This window comes from Daphnia pulicaria, chromosome 6, assembly GCF_021234035.1.
Source record: "Daphnia pulicaria isolate SC F1-1A chromosome 6, SC_F0-13Bv2, whole genome shotgun sequence".
NCBI lineage: Eukaryota > Metazoa > Arthropoda > Branchiopoda > Diplostraca > Daphniidae > Daphnia > Daphnia pulicaria.
Genome location: NC_060918.1, coordinates 17,701,984 through 17,727,047, shown reverse-complemented (window position 1 = coordinate 17,727,047; position 25,064 = coordinate 17,701,984). Strand labels below are relative to the sequence as shown.

At 42.3% G+C, this 25,064-nt stretch overlaps 3 protein-coding genes across 3 annotated transcripts; all 3 read left to right on the top strand.

Moving 5' to 3' along the window:
* Nucleotides 1–8,653: 8,653 nt before the first annotated feature.
* LOC124342306 (KICSTOR complex protein SZT2-like) lies at nucleotides 8,654–10,215 on the top strand. Its single transcript, XM_046795276.1, has 4 exons — nucleotides 8,654–9,380; nucleotides 9,448–9,760; nucleotides 9,830–9,965; nucleotides 10,041–10,215. Exons 1-3 carry the CDS (start codon nucleotides 8,734–8,736, stop codon nucleotides 9,911–9,913), a joined length of 1,044 nt encoding a protein of 347 aa, XP_046651232.1. The 5' UTR covers nucleotides 8,654–8,733; the 3' UTR covers nucleotides 9,914–9,965; nucleotides 10,041–10,215.
* Nucleotides 10,216–10,392: 177 nt separating this feature from the next.
* On the top strand, nucleotides 10,393–11,608 carry LOC124342308 (KICSTOR complex protein SZT2-like). Its single transcript, XM_046795277.1, has 5 exons — nucleotides 10,393–10,528; nucleotides 10,594–10,734; nucleotides 10,811–11,025; nucleotides 11,091–11,283; nucleotides 11,357–11,608. The coding sequence occupies exons 1-5, from the start codon at nucleotides 10,415–10,417 to the stop codon at nucleotides 11,591–11,593; spliced, it is 900 nt and encodes a 299-aa protein (XP_046651233.1). The 5' UTR covers nucleotides 10,393–10,414; the 3' UTR covers nucleotides 11,594–11,608.
* Nucleotides 11,609–16,837: 5,229 nt separating this feature from the next.
* LOC124342139 lies at nucleotides 16,838–20,645 on the top strand. Its single transcript, XM_046795108.1, has 4 exons — nucleotides 16,838–17,202; nucleotides 17,578–17,657; nucleotides 17,746–18,798; nucleotides 18,886–20,645. Exons 1-4 carry the CDS (start codon nucleotides 16,838–16,840, stop codon nucleotides 20,643–20,645), a joined length of 3,258 nt encoding a protein of 1,085 aa, XP_046651064.1.
* The last annotated feature ends 4,419 nt before the right edge of the window (nucleotides 20,646–25,064 follow it).

The following is a 25,064-nucleotide window of genomic DNA, read 5'->3' as shown; positions in this document are numbered from 1 at the left end:
TAAAGTGCTGGTGACCCGACTCGTTTGTTATATGGACGGAATTAGGTTATTGGGTATCACGGAGGAGTGGGGCATCGATTACCACCAAGAGTGATGGGTCATCAATTTCCTAAATGAGTCGCTTGCACTAGACATTTTTTCCCCAGATGATACTAAAAAAAATGTATAAGCCAATAATAAGTGTCTATTATCTATTTCCCTTACACTTGTATGTATATAAAAACGCACTCTGCACAACAACAAGGTGAACTGATGTCTTTTGTCAACACATTAGTGAGGACAAAAAGAGGCGGGTGAGTTTTTTAGGGGTTTCACATACGCAATAACGTCCGTCTATCTCCATTTTTGGTGGCAAGTTATGGATATTAACATGTATATGGAACTCGATGCACACCTATTATCTATTTGCAATCTATTTTGAATTATTCAAAATGCATACTCATTTAGCAGACGAGCGTCACCAAAAGCGTGGTCATGGCTTTATCTAGGCAGACGTTGAATAGAAAAAAAAAACATTTCTTTCTCAGCAAACTAGATTCTCTGCCATAATATCTCTGATTTCCCACCCAAATCTAGGCAGCCTTTTTTACTCGTACGTAAATTTATTGTGTTGGTTGATTGTCCCACGATAAAAACATGATCTCGCCAAAGTTACACAGCATCAGTTCTTGAAGAACTTTGGGATAAACAGTTCAACAGTTTCTTCTTAGAAATCTAGATTCTGTGCCAGATAATATCTCGCTCCAATCCAGGCATCCTTTTTACTCGTACTCGACTGGATTGTGTTGGCTTACAATTCTACGAGAAGAATCTGTGGCCAAATTTACACACCATCCGTAATGTTCTTTCTAAACTATGGTTTCACTCATGGATAACTTTTTGTTAAAATCCATCGATAGTGAAGAAAAAGCTACTGAAAACGCAATAAATATTCAGGTTGACCTTGCAGGAAGAGATTTTTATCTCAGCATCTAGGCTGGTGGCAGTTTTTCAATCCAGTGAAAATTATCTACAGCGGTCTCATCATGCAATTTAGCATCCGACAAAGTTGAAACACTGCTGGGAATTTTCTATGAACCCAGCATGAATGACTTGATATGCAGAGTGGATGGAGTGGACGAAGTTAAGTGGACGCGTGCGATGCGTGAAGATTAAATTACGTGAATTAGGCATAAAAGGTCTAAATTAGATGGATGCTGTGACTGGAGAGGATAAAATATGTTGGCAACGATTCAGCATGCTTAAACAGTTGAACAAGTATATGAATTCCATGAAATCTCTGGTAAAATAAGAAGAAAGTCGAGAGTATTCAACTTCAGACCTTTTGTGATGCCTCTGAGGAAGCAACGGCAGCTACGGTGTATATGAACACCAATACTTACGTAGTGATGGCAAAGAAGAAACTCCTTGTAAAACAATATCTTTTCCCAAATCGTAAATTTACGCAGCTCTTCTTGGCGCTCAACTTTCTATGTATGTGCCAGAGGCTTTGAACATTCCTGAGCTCACCATATAGTTCTTGACTGATTCGAATACAAAACGGAACTCATTAAACGCCGTTTGTTTTTTTATAAAACTGGAGAAATCCAATGCCTAACATAATCAAGGGAATAGAATTTTGTTCCAGGAAAGATGAATACAGCGAATGTTGCTACATGTTCGTTTCTCATCGACGGGTCAAGTTCCTGAAACAGCCGAATGACATATGGCTACAGGACCTACCCTAGATGGTGGTTTCAGCTGAACGGGGCATGCTGCGCATGCTAAACATGTGACGAAATATCTTTTTAACCACGATTGGTCAACGGTGAAAATTGATTCATCAAAAATCTCTAATTGTCTCAAGAGGGAAGGTCTTTTCAAAGAACGGGTGCACCAGTCAGGGTTCCAACTTATAGATAGAGAATTACAAAACGGTAAGACTTGCTTATTTCTTGTTGGTTCACCTGTTACATCTATTTAGATCTATCCCATTCGCTGTCGATGCCTGATTTATTATACTGTTTCCACCGTTTTGTTGAGAGTGTACGAAATCCTCGGAAGGTTTAAGGTACAATGGAACTAATTTTCTCGGTGCTGAAAAGGAAATGGTATCATTAGCAGGTCGTGAATTACAGACGGATAAGAAATTTCAAGAATATGTCTTAGACCAATCTTTGGAACTTCCAGCGCGAAAGGCCTCACATTTTGGTTAATTCCATGAGTTATTGTAAAAATAAGTGAAACTGGCGTTGCATCTAGCTTTATAGATACCGAGAAAGCAGGCTTGACTTTTCGACTTACGAGATGCTGAGAACACAGTTTTAAAAAATCTGGAGTGAGCGAGGTTTCTCCCGGATCCCACTGCTTAGTTCGAGTGGTTAAAGTGGAGACGATTATATCCGAGAAATTCATCCGTTGGTGCTATTAGAAACAAACTCGGTCAGAGTTGCCTTTCTTGAAAACAAGAATGAAAGAGGAAGATATTCTGTCTAAGGAAAAGTTTAAATTGAAAAAGGAGATTGACCGCCGACGGAATTCGTACCAGTCGAGGTTGTTTGACGTCCCATTCGACAACTAAAACCAGAAGAGCATTTTTTTGGTGGGGTAGTGCACGTAATGAGCGATAATGTACACACCCAATTAATCTTTAGTTTTCATACTTTTCGTAGTAATCAGCTTTGCCGTGGAAAATAAGTGAATTTGTCAGTATTGCACCTTGGAAAAAGAAAAAATCAAATGTAAAAATGGTAATAAAACAATTTGGAAATGAAAGACAAACGAAACAAAAAACGTGTGTTTATGTGCTGTGTATTCATGCAGAGAATAGAGGAAAAGATCGATGAATCAGACGAAAATGTTTCAAAAGAGGTTTCGGATAAAGAAACAGTTTGCTCAGTTGTCAATAACGTGAAAAGTATCCTCAAACAATACTCTAGAAAAAGAAAAGAATAGCACTTGATGTATAAGAAACTAATATTGACTATAACGTTCATGACAATTTTTAAATGTTGTTTTATAAACTGTTGGTTACATCAATAGTTTTGAAACATTGGAAATTACTTTTCCGTTAGACGACTGGTGGCTGATGACATAGAATTTTACAATGAATTTTTCAGTGAATTTAGCGAAACTGAGAAAAACTTGAATCAACACAGTAATTGAAATTTAAAAATTTCATAGTATTTTATCGTGTTATCAAATGTGTCTTGATTTTTTGCCCTTGAAAAACAGTGGGGAATCTTCGACAGACAGAATTTTACGCAGGAAATGAGGCGATAGCGTCGTTTGCCAGTCTTTTAGTCTTTAATAGCTTAAATAACGGAATCATATCAATTGTAGTGACACGCTCGATAAACTCATTGTTAAAGACATGAATGATGATGTTAATACTACCGTATACAACACAGCTAATCTCCCAAAGCACAAAAGCTGCACCCTTCAGCTTAAAACACGTCAACACGAAACAAACAGTTACAAAATTAATTGCAGGTTTCTGTAAAGATTTGCCAGCCTGCATGAGAACACAACTACAGTAATCGAGCACCTTAAAAGACGCAAATCTATCGTGCAGGTGGCCTACAATGGATTATATCACTACTTCGCTGTCCAATACTGGACTGAACATTTCGGCGTTGTAGAAACTCAACCGAGGCAAACCAAAATGCTTCCTCCTCAAATGTCATTGACTAATCAGCAGCTAGTTAACCAGTTTTCTCCCAGTAACTCAAACGAATCCACGCTTTATTCAAATTCAGCAAACAGGCAAGGGGAAACAAGACAATTTTATGTTATTTCAAATGCCGTACTTAGCAATAAATGAACACCTCAACAAAAATTTATTTCTATGCAGCTTTATTTGTTATCATACGATACATCCAAATCCTTGTTACGATACAATTTGTTCCATCACCTATCCTACAAATGTTGAAAGAATATTCCAACGTTCACACGGTATCCAACTCTGTGTCTTCAGTGCCCTCTCAGAAGTCTACGTAGTTAGAAGAAACGTTCCATTTTCCCTGCTGTAAATCGTCCACCAATGTCAGCGTCATTTCAAATTAGCGCCAGTGCAACGTGTCTTTGGAGGCGGGCGAGGAAAAAATGCTGGCAATGCCATCAACAAATGTATCCAAAACCGATTAATGGGGATTGAAATTTATGGAAAAGAAGGCAAGGAATGGATTGTTGTTGGAATTGAGGAAGGAATTTGTGCGAAAACTTTCTTGATTTGTTTATGCATCAAGCGCAAGAATTTTATGATGCGACTTTTCAGTTCCCATGTGGCAAGACCTTCAATAAGGCTCACAGAGTTGTTTAGTGTAGTGGCAACCAGTATTTCTCTAGACTCTGGTCTGAAACAATCCGCTATGGATGTCGTGGAAATTGTTGATTCCCCTTTCAACCTGTTTTCTCATATAATATTTTTTTTACATCGGTGTCATACCCGAAGCCTACTGTTTTTCAATTTGCTTTGATTCTCTGATTGAGATTTTGTAAGCTTGCCTACTGATATGACAATTATTTTTTAGAGATTTTTTATGAAGAACTAATTTTTTCTCAGTTAGATTGTATAATACTTTGTACTTCTATTTATAGTTTCATATCCTTGTATATTCTCTCTTAACAAGTATCTTCTTTGGATTCAATGTCAAAACACGCTTCAGAAATGTACCTGTTGCATATCAATCTCCTTCCAAACTCCTCTGTGCCTCTTCCCCCGGTAAACTTGCGATTTCGGGGGATTGGTCGGCCACTGACTGACTATCTATCAATTTAGCTACCAACACTTTACAACGTCACACAACGTGCCCATACAAGGTGATCAGGACAATTCTCGTGTAATTTATTCAACCACATTTCATCACAAATTTGGTGTTTGAATTGGATACGTTCGCATTCCAAACAGTACCAATTGCTTGTATTGGTGGCATTTGTTCACGAAAATCCAAAAATATTCTATTAGGTATCGACCAACATTTTTAACTGTGGCTTTTAAAAGCATGCTTCTTGGATTACCAACGTGTACCACATTTGCAGAAATTCCCAAACTCCAAACTGGAAAAGTAAAGTCCCTGCAGATACTTTCGAAGTGGAAATAGAGGGAAATTTATCGTCAATGTCTTCGGAGGACAAGCAAGAAGTCCACATTGATCTTTATCTTGTCGTCTTTGATCAAGCCGATGACGATAGAACTAATGACAATTCTGGTAATACTAGGGGTGTCACGGAGTTGGCGGAACCCATTTCAAACTCGTGGAAGGCTACGAGTCGTGCTTCTGCACACCCACAGAGAACTTTGTTTCCTGGAATGGTAACCCTGCTACGTTGAAGGAAAACTCAATTTATTTGGGGATGGCTTGTTGACAACTGATCTGACGAGTTGTCGATCATCCCAAGACAGGAGTTGCCTCAGCCTTATCTTGGAGGAAGTCGCCACGACCAAGACTACATCAACAACTTGTCAATCATAAAGACCCCGATTTCGAGGTGTGCACCAATATAACAGTTTTTTACTTGGAATTTTTGTTCAAATCATTGAAATTTTATAGCCCCTAGATTAATATAAATGATATCTAGCCTCTTCACTTAGTCAAGATACATTTTTTAAATTATTAAACAGTGGGAAGTTTTTGAAGATTATGTTACACAAAAATCAGGATTCCAGGTATGGGAACTATATAATTCGGTGAAATTCACTGGGCTCACTTCAACAACAAGGAACCGATCGAAAAGTTTTAAAGGAAATTTCGTCTAATGTCCAATTGTGCTTTTTCTGCAATGTCATCTATGATTTAGAAAAGTACCAAGAGGTAGGTTACTACTCTTTTATTACATGATTAATGTCAATTCTAAGTGCAGAAGCTATTTTCTTGTTTATCAGAGGCATGCATCTTCTGAGCATATCAAGGATAAAACATTTTATTGAATTTGTGAAGGCAATTTATATTTATCCATATATCGAGTTCCGAAACCGAAAATCAGCATTGCATACACTTTAACCTAAAATGTATGTGGAGGCAAAGGCAAGACTTCCGGCTAAGCTTTCTCAAACAGAAAAATGTGTAACTAGGGTATGCTGGACATAATTTTAAAAATTCCAGCAAAATAACTCTAAGTTCTACTTTTTTGTGAAGAGCTCTCATTTAGACAACATAAATCCCAACCGTAGTAGAGAAGACGCCGTTCCCAATTTGGACAGCTCAAAATTTTTCCTTTTTCTCTAAAATCATGCATAAAAATTTGCTTCTTTATTTGCATATAAAGCTTTCCTACACCCCCTGGCACAAATCATTAATAAAGTAGGAAGCACGACCTTGGAAACAATGCTTACTCCTTTATGATTTTGTTCACTGGGTGTCCAGACGGTATCCGATTGAATTAGTTTTGGTCACTTGATCTCTGAAAACCAATGGCGTTGCTGAAAGTTAGGTCGAAAGTGAAACCATCTCCGGATCAAAACACTTATAAGCATTGCAAAACTGTTATATAGAGATCTTTTAACTAATTCTTTTGTTGGGAAGGACACGAGATAAATATGTGTCAACTATGACAAAGCATTGTATCTAGTTGGGTAAGATGGTAAGGGCGCCACTTGATAAATGATGCATTTTGAGAACAAATGAGATTGAGAGTTCGAATCTTGGTAGGAGCAAGTAATTTACAATAAACAGATTACCACAAATATTCACTGGAAGCAGAAATTATTGTTGCAGCAAGTTTAAGATTACAAAATTAAATAAAAAAGTACACAACAAAATTTTGATGCTATACTCATATTTCACTTTCCAATAGCCTTTCCATGTATTTCAAAATGAAATAGTACTTGTGCACATACCATTAAACAAAAATTTAATAGATGATAGTGTTTTAACTCATTATCCTTCCGCAGGAAACCTTTATTCTAAATCTTAAAGTAAAACTGCATTAATAAAAACTAGTATAATTTCAAAAACTCATGGCAAAGTGATGAATTCTGAAAGTGGCAATGCTGTAATCTGTAATTTAATTCGAGCTGTACAAGAACTTCCAAATCAGCTGATCGAAAACTAATTCGATCGAATACCGACTGGACGCCCCACTTTCTGCTTCTGCTTCACCAAGCTGCGTTGCCAGATAAAACGGCGAAGAAACATACCCCGAATATTCCTAGAAATCTTATCTTTTCCAAAAAGATATTTTGTTCGTCAACGTTGCCCACTACATCTTTGGTTAAGCTCGGCAGAGGGTCTTTCTTATGTCTAGTGTATACACGTTTCTGTATAATCTTCCTGGCTTTTTGGGGGGGGGGGGAGGGAGAGGGGATTTAAATTACCCATTAGAATTAATGAATTTCAGTTAAAATATACTCTATGTCAATTGCTTATTTATACAACTAATAAGAATTGTGCCGGTTGACGGTCTACCAGAAGGCAAATTTAAACAGCTTTTTTAAAATTGTGTTTTATTTCTTCTTACACCAACGTTTTTTTTTCTTTACTCTTCATATTGATCCTCTTCAGATAATAGCAATGTTTATCTGCGCAATATTTCTATTTAGTCAGGCTTGGCATTTTCAAGCAATTTTTTTCAGTTCTGACAAATCAGATTGTATGGTAATTGCTACGAAAACACTGGTGGTAATGGTAATTGTACGAAATTGCTGCATTCTTTTCAGATTGGATTGCAGAAATTGCTGCATCCTTTTCCGCAAACCTCTTCTTCATTTTCTTAGCGATCATTCGGTTGCGTGCATGTATGGAAATTCTAACAAAGTACATGAATAAATTATACAAACTAAGTGCGTGTGCAAAAAATTGAATTATACAAATCAAGGAATATTAAGGAAATGGTAGCCGGAGTACAATAAAGGGGGAAACCAAGGGGACAAAGCAAGCTCCAACCAAACAAGAAACTCAAAAGGGTGCAACAAAACACCACAATAAAAAAATTTCTTCAAAATTTGGGGGAGGGGACATGCTTGAACTTAGAAAACGAAAAAAAGTAAGACGAACCCAATTTTAAACAGCGGGATGTGAGGGGACTAGATAACATGTCCAGGGGCTCCACGTCCAGGGGCTCCACGTCCACGAGCAATGACTCCTCCGTGATTGCCACGACCTGTAAAAAAAGGTAAGAGGGGAAGGGTTATTACTTAAAAATAAGGAAAAATAGCTTTTCTTGGCTTTGACTTTGACGTTCGACGTTGGACGGCCCCCGTGTCGGGGGCCAATAGGCACGACCTAAAATTACAAAAAATGTCATAAGTCCCAGCAGCCAACGCACCACGTCCTGCGGCCAACGTACCACGTCCTTCCCCTCTTGGACCGTGGCGTCCACAAATGTTCTGGATCAGGGGAGCTGCAATGGACAGCAATTGATTCCGGTTGGAACCCCATCCATAGGAAGGAATCACTCCAACCTGCATAAACAGTAAAGGTTAGCTGTTGCTGTTGTTTTTTTTATTTTTTTTTAAATTTTAACCTAACAATACTTACATGCTAAAATGCCCAAGGATTGTGCACGACAGTGCAATTGAAGGCTTACTCATGGATGTTAGAGTGATTGAATCGATTAGGGAACAGCCTGCGAGGAGCTGTCTTGACTTCACGATGACAGGTCACCTGAGCCATGAAACTAGTCGCTCTGCCTGCTGCCATAAAAACAGTTCGAACTATGACAATAATTGCCTGCCTGCCCATTTCCAGGTGTCCCAAACAGGGCAGCCTGGATCGTTCGACGCTGGACAAGACGCACATCCTGATCGGACGCAATATGGCGCAGTGGAAAGAGTCGTTGAGTGGCGAGATCAACTTGCCTGATCACATCCAGCAGGACAGCAACGGGCAAGTGGCTCTCAAAGTTCAACGAGCCCATCAGCGCTTCGTCTCTTGGTCTCAAGATTCTCCAAACAATCCTTGCCCAGAAGCGGTGACGCTAATTCACTCGCAAAGCGGCCATTTCGGCAGTGGTGGCGATGTTGACAAGGTCAATACGAGCGGAGAACACGGGCCTTTGGTTTCGCCATTTATCCCGCGTCAGCGCCTCCTATGGGCCACGGTCAGCCGTGACCAGGAATGGGTCATGTGGATGTACAACTTCAACAAGGACAGTTACGAGTCGTTGATTAAGCAGTGCAACAGTCTGGCTCAGTGGCATAACGCCCGCTGGGCTTTGCTCTCCAGCATCGTTGCCCATAAACTGGGTCTCTTCCACAATCAGCAGTGCTCCGGAAGAGTCCACGCCCACCAAACTCTGCGCAACAATCCGTTTCTGGTCCTGTCGGAAATGGAAGCCTTGGTCAAGCTGCACGTCCCGCCCGCCTCACGCGATTATAACGCCGGCTCCAGCCGTAAGCCCAGTCAGTCCAGTTTGCCTCACTTGGCTCATCTGGAGACTTTTAGGGATAGCAAACCAGCCAGGTAATTGAATCATTTAACTTCATTGTCAATCAATTTCGTTAAAATTCTCGTTTGAACCTTTATCAAGACTGCTGAGCAATACGCCTTACGGGAATCAAGGAGATCTGGTGACTCGGCAGGGTCAGCAATGGATCGAGAAGAGATATTCCGAACGTCGGGAAGAAATGCAACGGCTGCTGGTGCTGTTTCCGGCGCGATCTTCGGGAAATAATATTTCGATTACTGAAGATATTATCCAGCTGTTCAAACAAGTAGCGAGAATCATTCACTACTGCTTCACGCCGCTTCTCTTCCTGCCGAAGTGGCGACTTCAGGTGGCCAGAACTCGGGATCCTAACATGGGACATGATTACGCTTTCATCAACCAACGAATTTTTAAAGTAATTATTTTGGTCATTCTAATTCTTCAAAGTAGAAATAGCCACTGATTGTCGTTTCGTGTTGAATAGATATCGGCCGAGACACGAGTCTGGAAATTCCATCAACAGTGGCGGCCGGAACAGTCCCAGAAATTCGCCTCCTTGCCAACCTAGAAGACCGACAGATGATAACTGGCACCAGTCGTTGTGTTCTGCCTATTTACAAGTCAGTCACACTTGCCTTTTTTGCGTGATTTAATCGTTTTAACTCATTTTTACTCTCTTACGTTTCGAATGATAGGAATACGTGCAATATCTCCACACACTGGGCTTCTTGCAGATGGAAATCAAACCTTTGGCTACCAAACGGGGCCCAAAAAGCGCTATGAAAAGTCAAAGACTCGCTGGAGATGAGACGGGTAGAGTTCGTCATGTTTCGCATCCTTCGCGAATTAATGGCGGTCCTAGTCCATCGTCGCCATCATCTTCTTCCAATTCCGACGTCAATACGCTTTATTTTCACAAATCTCATCAAGGTAAAATTTGTGAATTGCAATTGAATCGAGAACTCAAAGTTTGACTCAATTTATTTCTTGCATTTGAAAAGGTGGAATCCTGGTGTGCGAAGTTGCCATTCAAGAACCTTTTTTCTACACCAAAGTCTACGCATTGGAAATGTCCCGGCTGTTGCAAGTCGGTACGGGCGGATCTTTTCCTAACGTGGCGCACATCGCATCGGCCCAAGCGCATTACACCGATCGCTTTCTCAATGAATGCGATCACATCAAAGTAATGAACCCACTCGCATGGCGCACCTTTTTCACATTCCCTAATGTGTCTTTATTTTCTTGCAGGTTCTACTTCACTTGCACTCGTTCACGTACGACTTCCACCTTCGCAGTCTCAACTCATTCGTCGCTGGCCGTCATTACCTATTGAAACCCGGTTTCCATTTAATCAGCTTCTTGGACGATTTTAACAAATATTACAACAAGGTATATACACATTGATTTGAGCTGAATTGATGAAATCTTATTGTCCGCAATTTTCGCAACGCAATTTTTTCTACAGGCTCCTAACTTTGCCAGAAATCAAGTTGTGAGAAACAGTCTGACACTCAAAGATCCTGCAACTCCGGGTGAACAGCTGTTCAATTATCTGTTGAGTCACGAGCGCCGTTACGGGTTCCACGTCCTCAGGATGGCTTCTTCGACCAACTCGGACAGTGATGAAGTCACGACGGAGTATGTTTTAGCGAAACAGTGGCCCTTCAAAACCATACAACGGTAAGCTCAAATCATGGCGCAATTTGGTGTTGGATATTTTCTAAACTTTTCAACTTCCTTCGTAGGGAATATGGTGATCTCAAACACGCGGATGACTATGACGTGACGTTGCTGGTGTCCCACGAATCGGTCTGCGAAGATCCAATGACCATTTTCATCAAATTTTACGTCATCATGACCTCAAAGCGGGAATACTATCCCAGATTGTTGATGGAGAAGAAACCAGGCAAATTCCGGACCGTGTCTACGGCGACTCCGGTAAGACATAGTGCTTTAACAAGCTTGGTATGTTGAATTCATTCAAATCATCTTTGAATTGATTACTTTGTAGGTTAAGGCGGCCTCAGCACCCCCATTGGAAATAGTCGATCGTGTGGCGGAGGATTCCGTCTCGGCTGCCCAGGATGATTCAACCCAAGTCGTCGAGAAAGAGCCAGCCTCTGTCGACCAACCAAAGATTTCCAAGAGCAATTTAGATTTACAGTTGGCGGATAAAGAAAGGAAAACGCCAACTCCCGAGCTGCTGTCGGTCAGTAATCCTGGGGTGAGCTTCGCTCAACGAAAGTAGAGTATCATCGTCAATGCGGTTGTGCCGGAAGAAAACCGTACGTTGCCCGCAGGAGCGGTGGCCGTAGCAGCGGCAGCGGCTGCAGCAGCTGCTGCTGTGAAGCATACGGACATGAGGTCGCCAATGTTTATCCGGCAGGAAGTGATCAACTATTTGGGTATTTCAATTTGTTACTTAATTTATCATTAGTGTACTGATTGCGTTTTCTGTTGCCAGGCTATTACACCAAACATGAGCAAGGTATGCAATCCATGATAAGCGAGCAAGCCAGGAAGGCCGAAGAACTTATAAGTGCCATCGTTAACCAGGCCAAAGTATACTGTCGGAGAGACACGCTTTGGCAGCGACTGCAGAAAAGTCCAGCCTCATCTTCAACTAACCTCACTTATTTTGAGTTCCGCGAGTTGCTCACCTTGTCGCATAGGGAACCAATCAGCTCCGGCGAGCCGCAACTCGTTCCTTTGCTAGCCCAACCGGTGAGTTGGTACCAAGGACTTGCCAAACTTTTACTTTCGCGCTACCCGGAGAACCACCGCCACTATTCGTCGGCCGACGGGAAGATTCAGTACGTCATCGTCCTCAACCAAAGGCTTCCAGGAACGGCTATGATGCTCTCTTGTGACGTTCTTGCCGATAAAGCGGTAAGTGTGTGGCGACAGTTTCATTGTGTGAAATTGGTTCGCCAGTCAACAACCTGGCATGGCCCCGGCCGATCACAGCCGTCGAAACGGATGGCGGAGTGGTCCCTGTGATGTATAATGAATTTGAAGAATTCCTTACCACGAGTGTTGAGAATAAACATGAGTGGATTCAAACTAAGTCCTTCTCCCCTTTGTTCAATCAAATGGCACTGTTGCCGATCAACCTATGCCAAGTTTCCTATCTACAGTTCTGTTGTTTTACCTGCTGTCATTACCATGTAATCTCTGTCTCACTCTCTCTACATGTTTGGTGTTGTAAAGTTACTCTTAATCAATACATCTAACTGGTAAACCTACTTGTCTTGCGTTCAGTGTATTCCCTATTAACTATCTGGTATGTACGTAGTAAAATTATTCTTAACAGGTTATGGGCCCAGATAATGCTAAGAACTAAATATGGAATACTATTTAAATTGATTTAACATTCATATGGCAAACAATACGGCAAAGGATGTTGGTCACATTGCCAAATTTGACGGCTCGAATTTAACGTCCTGGAAATATGGTGTGTGGATGCTCCTTGATAAGAATAGGCTGATCTCTATAGTTAATGGGAGTGAAAGGCTGCCCGAGCAGGTAAATTGATTCTTAGGATATATATTGATGACAGTTTTTGGTACATGAAGATGCTGCTTTAGTGCTTTATGACTATAAATCAATGGACCATGTGAGTATATGAATCTTATCTATGCACCAGGGATGTCTCATAGATGTCAGAAAACCACTCGTGATTGAGTGATGTCTAAGATTGTGTGAATCTGAATATCACTTTGATGAGTGATATCTGGTATGCTGAACGTAACATTTTGAGAATTGGAAAACCACGCTTAGTTAAGTGATGGCTAATATTGTGTGAATCTGAATATCACTTTGACGAGTGATAGCTGATGGAAAAAAGGAGAGAAAACATGTTGAGAATATTTACACTCTTGATGGGGTGATGACGAATACGACTCAAATTGAATATTACCCTTTGTGGCTTAATTGAGGGTGGGCAAGCAGTTACCGAGTATACCACTTACAGAGTGATGTGATTTCAGCCTGATGGCAAATTCCTTTTTTGTGTAAAGTCTAGAAGTGAAATGATTAAATGATGGTGTGCTCGTTTGAGTTATACCGATAAGCTTAAAGAGAGATAACTTGACATGTACTATAACCTGATCTGTATTATTCTTGTGTCTTAGGTTTGGAATGAAGCCGGGGCAGTACAGAACAATAATGCAATTGATGACTGGAAGCAAAAAGACGTCGAGGCCAGAACAATCCTCGACATTGAAGCCAGAGAAACAAAAAACACTCCAAAGCTGTACAACAGCATTCGAAATGTGGAGCAGAATCCAGACGGAATATGCCTTATGCTGAAAGTGAACCCCTTCTGTGGGGCCAGTTCTACACCTACAGATTTCGGGCAGGTAAAAAAAACAATCAGCGGAATAAAGTTTTGTTTCATGATACAAAAAAAAAGTCTGTGCAGATCAATCGATTATGAACTTCATAGCTGGGATCGAGCAAATTGCTGCACAGTTGAAGGTCATTGGGGCAGCTGTGGATGACACGCAGATTATGGCTAAGATCCTAGTGTCCCAACCATCTGGTCTCCAGTATTTCTTGGTGGCCTGGGATAGTACACCACAAGAACTCAAGACACTCTAGTCGCTAACAAAACGACTGGTAAAGGAGGAAACATCTCAAGCCAGGACTAAGAATAGAAAGCTGGAAAACGATGCCCAAGGTGTCTTCTTCGACTCCAGTCACCTGTTATCACTGCGGATAAGAAGGACACTTCAAGCGCCAATGTAGGGATTGGAAAAAATAAATGGAGAACCGACGGAACGGGAATCACGGAGAAAATCAGCATCAGTCCTACAGTTACAAATCCTCTGCGGACTTAAAGGAAAGAAGATCTGTTGATTGGTTTGCCGATTCGGGTGCCACCCAACACATGACAGACCAACGGGATTTACTCATCAACTTTGTCCTAGTTGGTCCGGAACAGTGGAATGTATCCGGTAATGGAGGTAAAGCTTACCAGTGATTGGACAAGGAGACCTGCCTATATCATCTATAGTAAATTGAAAATTACTTGAAGGTATTGTAACTTAAAAAGGAAATGGTTGTGTTGGGTTTCGGAGTTACTTAATATTTTCTTTACGTGTAGGATTGATGAGGGGAGTCCTTCTGGTTCGTGGATTAGGTGCAAATCTTTATTCGATTGGGACAGCAACGGATACAGGGATTGATTTTTTCTCCAATAATAATGTCTCCTTCACTCGGAATGGAGTCGTCTTGATGCATTATATGTATCTTAAACAGTATTCACCCCAAAATGAGACGGCACACGAGCAATAAAACTACAGCCACTGTGAACATGGCATCGTCGCTTCGAATACACAAGTAACAAGACTATACTGAGAATGGCGTCCCTAGGCTGTGCAAATGGTCTAGTTCTTTTCAACGATAATTTCTCTGCAGTCTGTGAAGATATGTTCTTGGGAAGATGAGTCGCTCCCCATTTGGACATAGACATGAAAAGGCATCGGCTACTGGACAACGGATCCATTCAGACGTTTTTGGACCTCTTCAAGTAGCAACCCCAGTTGGGAATCGACTCTTTGTCACCCTTAAGGACGATTACAGCGGCTGGTGTGCAACCCGTGAATTGAATAACAAGTCAGATGTAGCAGTGGCTTTGCAAGATTTTTTAGCTCATGTAAAGAACCAAACTGGCTAAGAAGTCCAAATCATTCGCTCAGACAATGGAGGAGAGTACCTCAACAATCATCTAAAAGGCTGGCTGGTAGATAATGGTATCCACCATGAAAGAAGCACACCCTATACTCCGCAACAAAATGGAGTTGCGGAGAGAATGAACCGGACAATAATGGAGGCAGCTAGGAGCATGCTGCATTGGAAGAAGGTACCCCTAGAACTCTGGGGGGAAACGGTCATGTGCGCAACTCATGTCCTGAATCAAACAATTTTCAGCACCAATGAAGTGACCCCTTTTGTGCTCTGGAAAGGATGTAAGCCGGATATTTAGAATAATAGAGGAAATATAGAAGAAATTTCATATTTTAGAATCTTTGGCTCCCCAGCGTTTACGCATGTCCCGGATGCACTAAGACGGAAGTTGGATCCAAAAGCAGTCGAATGCATCTTTGTAGGATGTTGTGAGAACTCCAAGTCCTACAGAATGTGGAATCCAGCAACACGTAAGATCATCATTAGTCGTTATGCCATTTTCAAGGAGGGGGAAGTAAACAAGGAGGTATCATCAGAAGAAGCTGCTGACTATAAATCATTTTTTCCACTTGAAGGAGATCCCGGGAGATCCTGAGAACCCTACTGGAGAATCAACTCATGACAGAGGAGACATGGAGGTAACGCTACTACAATAAAACAATTATCCTTTTTGCTACTCTAACACTACTACACCAGAATGTAGGAGCCAAGGAACATCATGAAAGCCAGATGGAACCAAATGAAGTGGAGGAAATTCCAGCCGTAGATGCGGTTGACAAGCAAGAGGAAGCCCCAGCTCTGGATATTGCTGATAATCAAGAGAATAATCCAGTCCTGGACATTGTTGAAAATCAAGAAGAAGCTCAAACCTTGGAGGAAGATCCATTCTTCGGATGGGAGGAGCCAAGGCGCCGGTTAGCAAGAATACACAAGCGTATGGAGAAGGTGGGATTAGGGAGCGTGGAAGAAACTCTCACTGAAGCTGGAAGCTGGAAGGAAATTACTACTGCTCACAAAGTACCGAAGGACTATCAAGAAGCGATCTCGTCAGAAGACGCTCATAACTGGAAGATAGCCATTGAGGAAGAACATTCCTCATTGATGGAGAATGGAACCTGGGAAGTAGTCCAATTGCCAGAGGGTCGCGCAGTTATTCAAAACAAATGGGTGTTTGACATCAAACTGAGCTACAAGACTACACCATAAAGATTCAGGGCTAGGTTAATAGCTAAAGGCTTCACCCAGGAGTAAGGCGGAATGAGGAAACCTTTGCTCCTGTCTTAAAGCATTCTGCCCTCCGCATTGTGTTTGGACTAATTGCTTCACTTGATCTTGAGACAACACTGCTGAATATAAAGACTGCTTTCCTGTACGAAAATCTAGACGAAGAAATATATATGTCCCAGCCGGAGGGTTTCTTGGTATCTGGGAGAGAAATGGAAGTCTGCAAGCTTATCAAGAGCATTTATGGCCTGAAAAAGGCACCAGGTGTGTGGAACACAAGATTCAACGACTTCCTAGTCACCTTTAGCCTTACAAGAAGCACAGCAAACCCGTGTATTTATTATCGCCATAAAGGGGAGGAGATGACGATTCTGGCGATCTTCGTTGATGATGGATTAGCTTGCAGCAACAAGAAAGAAAGCCTTCAGCAGATCATCGACCACCTGAAAAGGAGTTTCAAATTCGGACAATGGACGCAGACCGATTTCTAGGGTTGGAAATCAACCGTGACAGACAGAAAAAAGAACTAACAGTCACGCAACCTCAATTCATCTCAGCGCTGTTAAAGAAATTTAGGATGGAGAGCTGCAGCCCGAAGCTGATACCGGCTGACCCGCACACTCAACTCAGCGCCAACATGTCACCAAAAACGGAGAAAGAAATTGATGATATGAAGAAAGTACCGTACCGTGAAGCTGTTGGGTCTTTACTCTACTTAGCGACAACTACTCGTCCGGATATAGCTTTTCCCTTAGGGCAAGTGTCACAGTTTTGTCAGAACCAGGGCTATGGACACTGGAATGCTGTGAAAAGGATCATCTCTTACCTATCAGGAACGCCTAATCATGGACTTCAATTCAAGGAGGGCAGCTGCAGAGATGTCATCGGGTACATTGATGCTGATTTCGCGAGAGACGTGGATAACAGAAAATCGACTACAGGGTATATCTTCCTATACTGTGGAGAGTAAACGTCAAAGTTGTACGGCCCTCTTGACAACAGAAGCTGAATATATTGCTTTGCTTCGAAGGAAGCAGTTTGGATCAGTCGTCTTCTGAAGGAGATTGGGTGAGTAGAACCTCCACTGTACCACCCGGTGGCGCCTTCACAGGTTGCACCTAAAAGTCAGTCCCGAACAACGGTTTTATTTTAATTGTTTTAGTTCTGGTTTTATGTGATAGTTTGTTCCCAATTATTCGTGAGCGTGTCGTGCATCTGCCAAGCAAGGACTTAGTGTACTTACTTCTTCCGTGCTGGTAGTTTTTCGTTCAATGTCTGTGTTATTGTCGGCCATGACACTCCATTACTCTCGTTCAGATCTTTTGGCTCTGAGCCTGAGGCCTACCCCCAGGCTCATGCCTGGCAACTACAGAATTTTCAGAGACCTTTGTCTGCTTGTGAGAATGTCAACAAGTAGATCACGTCGAAAGAAATAGAAACGATGTGAGAAGTTGCTTAGTGATACTGATGCCAAACTTTTCTTAGTAAATGCAAGGGACCTCCTCAATTTCTCTTCCTGCACTAAAATTACCCGTCTACTCGCTGCGTCTTGTCCTGACCTGCTTGCGGTAACTGAGACTTGGTTTACTGATGCTGCTGGTGACCAAGACGCCAGGTCTGTCTGCCCAAGCGGCTACTCAGCAGTGCAGAAGCCTAGAAACCTGGTTCTAACGAAAAAGAAGAGTTGTGGTGGTTTGGCTCTCTTCCACAAAAACTCAGTCAAAGTGACAGTGTTGTCTGAGTTCCCTGATTTTCTTTCTTTCGAGTGCCTCGACCTTAGTGTTGCGACCAAATCTACAAAAGTCCGTCTCATTGTCATCTACAGACCACCGGATAAATCACGCGCCCAATTCATTGAAGAATTCTCTTCTCTACTGGAATCTACAGTTTCAGTCTCCTCGAAGCTATTGATCACTGGAGACTTCAATCTTCATACCGACGCGTATGCCAATCATTTTCTGACTCTCGTCGAGTCTTTTGGCTTGCAGCAACACGTGAACCAACCCACACACAACGATGATCACATTCTCGACTTGGTTCTCTCCCGTCAGTCGGAATCCCTGGTAAAATCCACTCACGTTGATGACAGCTTAGGTTGGAATATCTCTGATCACTCTGCTATCAAGTGTGTGCTCAACATCCGACCTCCCCGTTGGCCGACTAAGACCATCACCTTCAGGTCGTTCAAGTCCATTGACTTGGACGCTTTTCTCTTGGACATTGACTCTCTGCCGTTGGTACAGTCTCCAACCGACTCACTGGATGGCCTTGTCACCCAGTACAACGATGGCATCCGCTCCACTATCGATCAACATGCTCCTCTTCAGACGAAAACCATTGTTCTTCGTCCTTCTGCTCCTTGGAGATCCTTTGAAATCCGAGGCCTTAAAGCGATGGCAGGATGGGCCGAGCGAATGTGGCAGGCTGCTAGGAGAAAACGCGACCCAGCCAGTGAACGATTCCACAAAGTCTACAGAAAACACCGATTAAATTACTCTACTACTCTTGTCGCCGCAAGAACCGATTCAGTTCGGGAACGTGTGTCTGACTGTGGTGGCGATATGCGCGCACTTTTTTAACTGGTTGGCGACTTAACTGGCTCATCCGCACCCCCGGTTTCTCCAGATCGTCCCTGCGTGCAGGAAGTTGTCGACGACCTAAGCGAATTCTTCTCGTCTAAAATCTCTACAATACGATCGAATGTGGACCGTGTGGCTGAGTCTACCTCTTCTCACACACTTCAGCACGAGCAGTCCTTCCTTCGGCTACATGAAGAAAATGGCCTGCTCAAGTTTCGATCTGTGTCCACTGCGGAGGTGTCCAAACTTATCGAATCGTCGCCAACGAAGTCGTGTTCCTTGGACCCACTACCAACTCAACTGCTCAAGAAGTGCCTCGTGGTCCTAGTTAGACCAATAACCGACATCATCAATAACCTTTCCCTTTCTACTGGCGCTTTTCCTTCCAGTCTGAAACATGGCATCATCACGCCTCTCCTGAAAAAATCAACTCTTGACTGGAACGTACTAAGCAACTTTCTCCCAGTATCAAACCTTTCATTTCTTTCGAAACTGATCGAGAGAGCTGTTCTCATGTTGCTGACCGAACACTTGTCTAAGTTCTGCCTACTTCCGGTACACCAATCAGCCTACGGAGCCAACCATTCAACTGAGACAGCCTTACTCTCCTTATTTGATGACCTTCTCACCACAGCAGATCAAAAAGACGCAAGTGCTCTTGTTCTTCTCGACCTGTCCACGGCATTCGACACAATTGATCACCAAATACTGCTTGAGAGACTGTCCCACTGTTTCGGTCTTTCTAGCACCGCTGTCAACTGGTTCTCATCATACTTAAGCAACAGAACGCAGTCCGTCCATGTTGGTGCATATACGTCTGCTGTCGTTCATCTTTTGTTTGGCGTAGCACAAGGCTCCGTACTCGGCGGCCCACTGTTCATCATGTACGTCACACCTTTTTCTGAGGCTACTAAAACCGAAGGCGTGAAAGTTAGTCAGTTTTCAGATGACAAGCAGGCACGCTCACGTTTCGCTCTTAAGGAGGATTTCTCCTCCCAGTCTCAGTGTCGCACCCGCCTTGGCTTCTGGTTTGAAAAAACCGACGCCTGGCTCACCATCAACCGCGTCCAGCTCAACATTCCTAAAAGCACACTAATCTACACATACAACCCCGGTAAAGGCTCCACAACTCGTCACATTGATTCAACCCCTCTCCAGATTGGATCGTCACTAGTCCAGCCGTCCACAACGGCTTGTAACCTTGGTGTCATCATTGATACTCACCTGAAAATGGAAGCCCAAGTCAAGAAGACCAGCAGAGCCGCCAACTTTCATCTCAACAGGATAAACAAGATCCCTCGGTTTCTCGATTTTTCCTCTGTCAAATGTGTTGTGAATGCTTTAGTTCTTTCTCGCTTCGAATACTGCAATTCTCTCTATCTTAATCTTCCATCTTCTCTCTTGAAGCGCCTTCAGCGTGTCCAAAATGCAGCGGTTCGTACGATTTTTAATCTTCGAAAACGCGAACATGTGTCTATACACCGCCAATCTCTTCACTGGCTTGAAATCGCTGACCGTGCTAAACTCAAAGTTGCCTGTCTCACTTTTCGCTGCCTCAATGGCTCAGCCCCTCCCTATCTTTCTGATCTCATCTCTTGCTATTCCCTAAGTCGTGAACTCCGCTCCGGCGATAAAAATCTTCTCATTTGCAAACCTTTTCGTCTCACTCTATTCGGCAAACGAGCTTTCTCATGCGCCTCCCCTCTTCTCTGGAATAGTCTACCCCACCCTGTCAGACAAGCCCCGAACTTGAATACTTTTCGTTCTCTTGTAATTCTTCACCTTCTGTCCAAAAACTGTAACTAAGACACATTATTTATTTCCGTTGTATTCGTCGACTGTACATATCTGCGTCATTTGACAATTCCTTAAAATGCGCGTTACAAATAAATCTAATCTTATCTTATCCACCCATTCTCCTACTTTGTGATAACCAGAGCGCCATCCGCTTAGTTAAGAATCCTGAGTTCCATCAAAGAACGAAGCCCATTGACATAAAGTATCATTTTGTAACAGAAACACTCAATAATGGAGTAATTGATCTACAGTATGTAGGAACAAAGGATCAGCTGGGTGAACAGCTGTTCAATAAACTGTTGATTCACGAGCGCCGTTACGGGTTCCACGTTTTCAGGATGGCTTCTTCGACCAACTCGGACAGTGACGAAGTCACGACGGAGTATGTTTTAGCTGGTTTTGGCCAAACAGTGCTGGCCCTTCAAAACCATACAACGGTAAGCTGTGTAAGTGTAAGTAATGGTAAGTGAACTCTTCCTTTTAATCTCTCTTGATGTGGCCCGCTTATCGCCTGACATTGGCAGTTGTGCAAAGGAAATCCTTAACCAGCTCGTTTCATCGTTTCTCTCTCTCGCCATCTTGAATAGTGCATAGATCCCTCTCAATACTGCAGCGGCCGGCACGTACTCAAGCCTTTACTTGACGAATCGGTTTCGACGGCCCAGCAAATTTTGGTGGCCAAGGCCACTTTTTCCCTACAGAAGAACAGTAAGGCATTTTATTTTTAATTTCTTGAAGAAAAAGAAGAAAAGATGATAAATAATCGAGATATTGTTTGAACAGAAATCAACACGGCTGGAGAGACGACGACATCACCCGGTTCCCTCTTGACTGGCAACGGGCAGCCTGGCAGCCAGCAAGTCATTCTCGTTGGCGTTTCCACCGAGATAACGGTGGGAATCGCCCTGGCCTCGTTTGTCATCGGAGTCGCACTGACTGCCATTCTCTGGTGCATCCACATAAGGACAGGTACGCTACAGACGACGACTTATAGAATAAGCTATATTCCAGCATTTCCAGCTCCTACAATAGCCTTAAATAACGTGATAGTCATAATAATACCGTACAGGAGCAACCGAGAAAATGGAAAGTCAATAATACGAGTAGTCATCGTCTATTATTGTTGCTTTTTCTCTTCTTTTCTTTTTTTCCAGCGTGGTTGACAAGATGCCATTTACTTATTGCTTTTTCTTGAACGACAGATCCGTATAGGCGAGTCATGAACCGGAAGACTCGGTCGAGCCGAAGTAACAACCGTTGCCAGACGATTGGAGTCAAGTGTTAGCCCATGATTCGCCCGCGCTCCGGCGTTGACCACCACCAGACGTTGCTGCAGCAGGTTTCGGGAGCCGTCCAACAGCAGTAGCAGTTGGTTGCGGCGGCAACTACCCAGCCGACCGATCAGACGGCCATGCAGGCGGGGGACAAGGAGCCGCAGCAGGATTCGTCGCCGACGCCCATGATCGTGACGTCGATCCGTTGAGTTCGTCGTGACTGTCCCGGGACATTTTTTATTCATCCGAATCCCACCACCAGCGTTTGCGGAGGACGAGGAAATCTTTTGGAAGGTAGTTAGGAGAAAAGATTTCACTTTCTCAGCACCGGGTTCAACTCTGACACATACACACACACACACACACGCCGTTCTCAGGGCCTGTTTCCTCCATCTTTGTTATGCAGCCGTTTCTCTCTCTCTCTCTCGAAATACCTCTCCTACCGCTCCTCCGATCCCTATGAACTCGCTTATTTACAAAGGTATGTATTATTATTATATAATCATTCAATCATTATATCTGAAAGATTTCATGACGTTTGCTCGCTCTTTGCGTGCGCGCCCTCCGATCCCGTCTATACCTCAGATTGCACTCCATCGTCGACTGGTGTCATTAAACAAACTGAAATTTCACACACACACACACACCTTCCTCCACATTCACCAACACCAACTTATCTCTTAAGCTATAGATACTCCTCTCGCTCAGCACCTCATCCGTTAATTATTTACAATTTTTTCCTGATCTCCCATTACGGTCAAGCGCATCAAAACTCGTGACCTTCCCATCACAATCAGACGTTTTATTTATTTAAAATATTTTTTGGGTTTTCTCCCCCCCCCCCTCCCAACATGCTTGACCGATTTTGGCCTATCAAACAAAACAAAAAAGAAGATTATTAATAACAAACGAAAATCAACAGACAAAATATTTGAAATCAAATCCTCATGCTGGACTCTTTCATCTCAGGAAGAACAGGAATCCCTTCATAATTTACAAAATTATCGGTGTTCAAGCTCTTAAATTAGACCCTGCTCTCCTCTCCATGTTCCCCCACCTTATTTTATTTTTCTACATTCAACCCCTTTATTCATTACGGGTGAAATCATCAACTCATAGAATAGGACCCACACCATCAAATGGAAATGAAAATCTAAAAATAAAAAAATTTTCATGCCGTTTATATTGTTGATCTTTCCTCACAGAGTGGTAGATCGATCAAATATCTATAAGGTTAAAAAAATTTCTTTTCTTCTTCGCAATCAAGTTCCTGTTTTCTTTTCTTTCGCCTTTTTGGCTTTTTTCCCCCTCGTCTTTTATTCGCCTCATCATCGTTGAGTGAAGCGAATCCCTTTTTTTGTTTGTGGGGGGGGGAATCATTTCGAGGATGTTGTAGTTGGTGACAAGCGGCGCTTTTGGGTTTTACGCCTCTTGTAGAGAAAATTCGTCGTGTGGCTTTGACAGTTTTGTTGCTTTTTTTTCTTCCTGCGCGTGTGCGGATGCCATTTTTTGATTTCGTATTTTTAAGAGAGACGAGTTGAAACAGTACCAAAGAAAACAGACATGCAAACAAAATATTCGATGAAAAGCGCGTACAAAAATATTTTACAAAGATGAAGAAGAAAAAAATGTGAGAAACATTTTTTGGGTTTTTTTTTTACGTCTTGTTTGTCGGGTTCTGTTGTTTGTTGTTTGTCGTTGAGTACCTGTACAGTTTATATTCGTCGAGTTTGCTTTTGTGAAATCGCTGGGAGGTGAACGAGTTTGATTGCGATGGATGAATGACGATTGCTGGTTTGTTTGTTCTTTTCTTTTTTCCACACCATCTTTCGATTTGCCTCGCTTAATTCGCCGACGATGTCATTCGCTCGTGTAAATAGGCTAGAAGGGCTCTACAAATGTCGTTGTGTGATGTGTCTCTTGCGTATGTTTGTATTGGGATTCTCATTCGGGCGGTTCGCCTGGCGGAAATCCCCCGCCGATGGAATGAATCAACAAGGAACGATATTTTTCTATTGTATTCCGGCCCAGCTGTAAATCATATTATCTCCATCTCTTTTTTTTCTTTGAATTCTCTTCAGGATCGAAGGTAACAACAAAAACAAACTTTTTGGAGAGTGGCGTAATTCACGTAAATGAATGACAAGCTCTAGAGAAATGTGACCGTTTTCTCTTTGTCCGTGATGATATTTATCCGTTAAATAAATTCTGATAAGTTAAATATTCTGTTCGTTCTTTCAATTTCGTTTCCTCGCTGGGAGAGAGAATAATAACCCCCCCCCCCCTCGTTTTCGATGACCAGAAAAATCAAACAATTGCGCTACGAATCATTTTGACATAAAATATCGGCAAAAATCAGCGTATCATTAGAAAAATTTGAAACTTTGTTCAAATGTAAACGACTATGTCGTCTACCGTTGGTAAAAGTTTCAAGTAAAAATTGATTAATTTAAATGTTTTATGATTTTTTAACTAGCATACATTTTAGCTTGGAAACATATGGCGAGCGCGCCGATGTTTCCAAACTTTATGTCTAGCACTTTGGGATAAAGTTCAATTTACTAAAATCTGAAAAAAATCATGGTGAAAGAAAATTCTTTCCTCACCAAGAAGATTTTTTACAATTTTCTTTGCGATAACTCAAACGTGAGTTATCGCGAAAAAAGGGAGACACATTGGCCCGTAAGCCGCCGTGTTACAAGCGTGGAAACACTCGCCGTGTTTCCAAACTTTGTGAGGGTACTGTATATACTGTCACAAGAAGGATAAAGGGAACCGCCGTTCTTCCTCATGAATGTTCCTTGCTCCGTAGCTCTTTTTCTCTCGGATGACCGCCGTTTCGTCTGTTTTTTCTCATTCTTCAACCCGTTGCCGAGTGAGCCACTCTCTTTTTCATCCGCCACGTACTACTCCCAACGTTATGGGAAATTTTTCTTTTTTAAATATTTATTAGTTATTTAGTTTTTATTTTATTTATGATGGGAACCCTTCCAATTTTGACAAATGGATTTTTTTTTCGGGGCTATCCCTCACTGGCAAGTCCCGAAGAAAAAGACAGAAAAGTTGCTAGGAGGATACGAACGACGTCAAATGTCTCCTCCACCGACGCTTCGCTCTCGACGTCAATGATGATGGCCCTAGAGAATTTTTCACC

Coding starts and splice junctions, on each gene's coding strand:
- LOC124342306 (XM_046795276.1), top strand. CDS start 8,734: ATGGCGCAGTGGAAAGAGTCGTTGAGTGGCGAGATCAACTTGCCTGAT. Junction 9,381..9,447: donor AGGGATAGCAAACCAGCCAG/GTAATTGAATCA, acceptor ACCTTTATCAAG/ACTGCTGAGCAATACGCCTT. Junction 9,761..9,829: donor TCAACCAACGAATTTTTAAA/GTAATTATTTTG, acceptor CGTGTTGAATAG/ATATCGGCCGAGACACGAGT.
- LOC124342308 (XM_046795277.1), top strand. CDS start 10,415: ATGTCCCGGCTGTTGCAAGTCGGTACGGGCGGATCTTTTCCTAACGTG. Junction 10,735..10,810: donor TTAACAAATATTACAACAAG/GTATATACACAT, acceptor TTTTTTCTACAG/GCTCCTAACTTTGCCAGAAA. Junction 11,284..11,356: donor CCGTGTCTACGGCGACTCCG/GTAAGACATAGT, acceptor ATTACTTTGTAG/GTTAAGGCGGCCTCAGCACC.
- LOC124342139 (XM_046795108.1), top strand. CDS start 16,838: ATGGAGAGCTGCAGCCCGAAGCTGATACCGGCTGACCCGCACACTCAA. Junction 17,203..17,577: donor AACAGAAAATCGACTACAGG/GTATATCTTCCT, acceptor ACTCTCGTTCAG/ATCTTTTGGCTCTGAGCCTG. Junction 17,658..17,745: donor TCAGAGACCTTTGTCTGCTT/GTGAGAATGTCA, acceptor AACTTTTCTTAG/TAAATGCAAGGGACCTCCTC.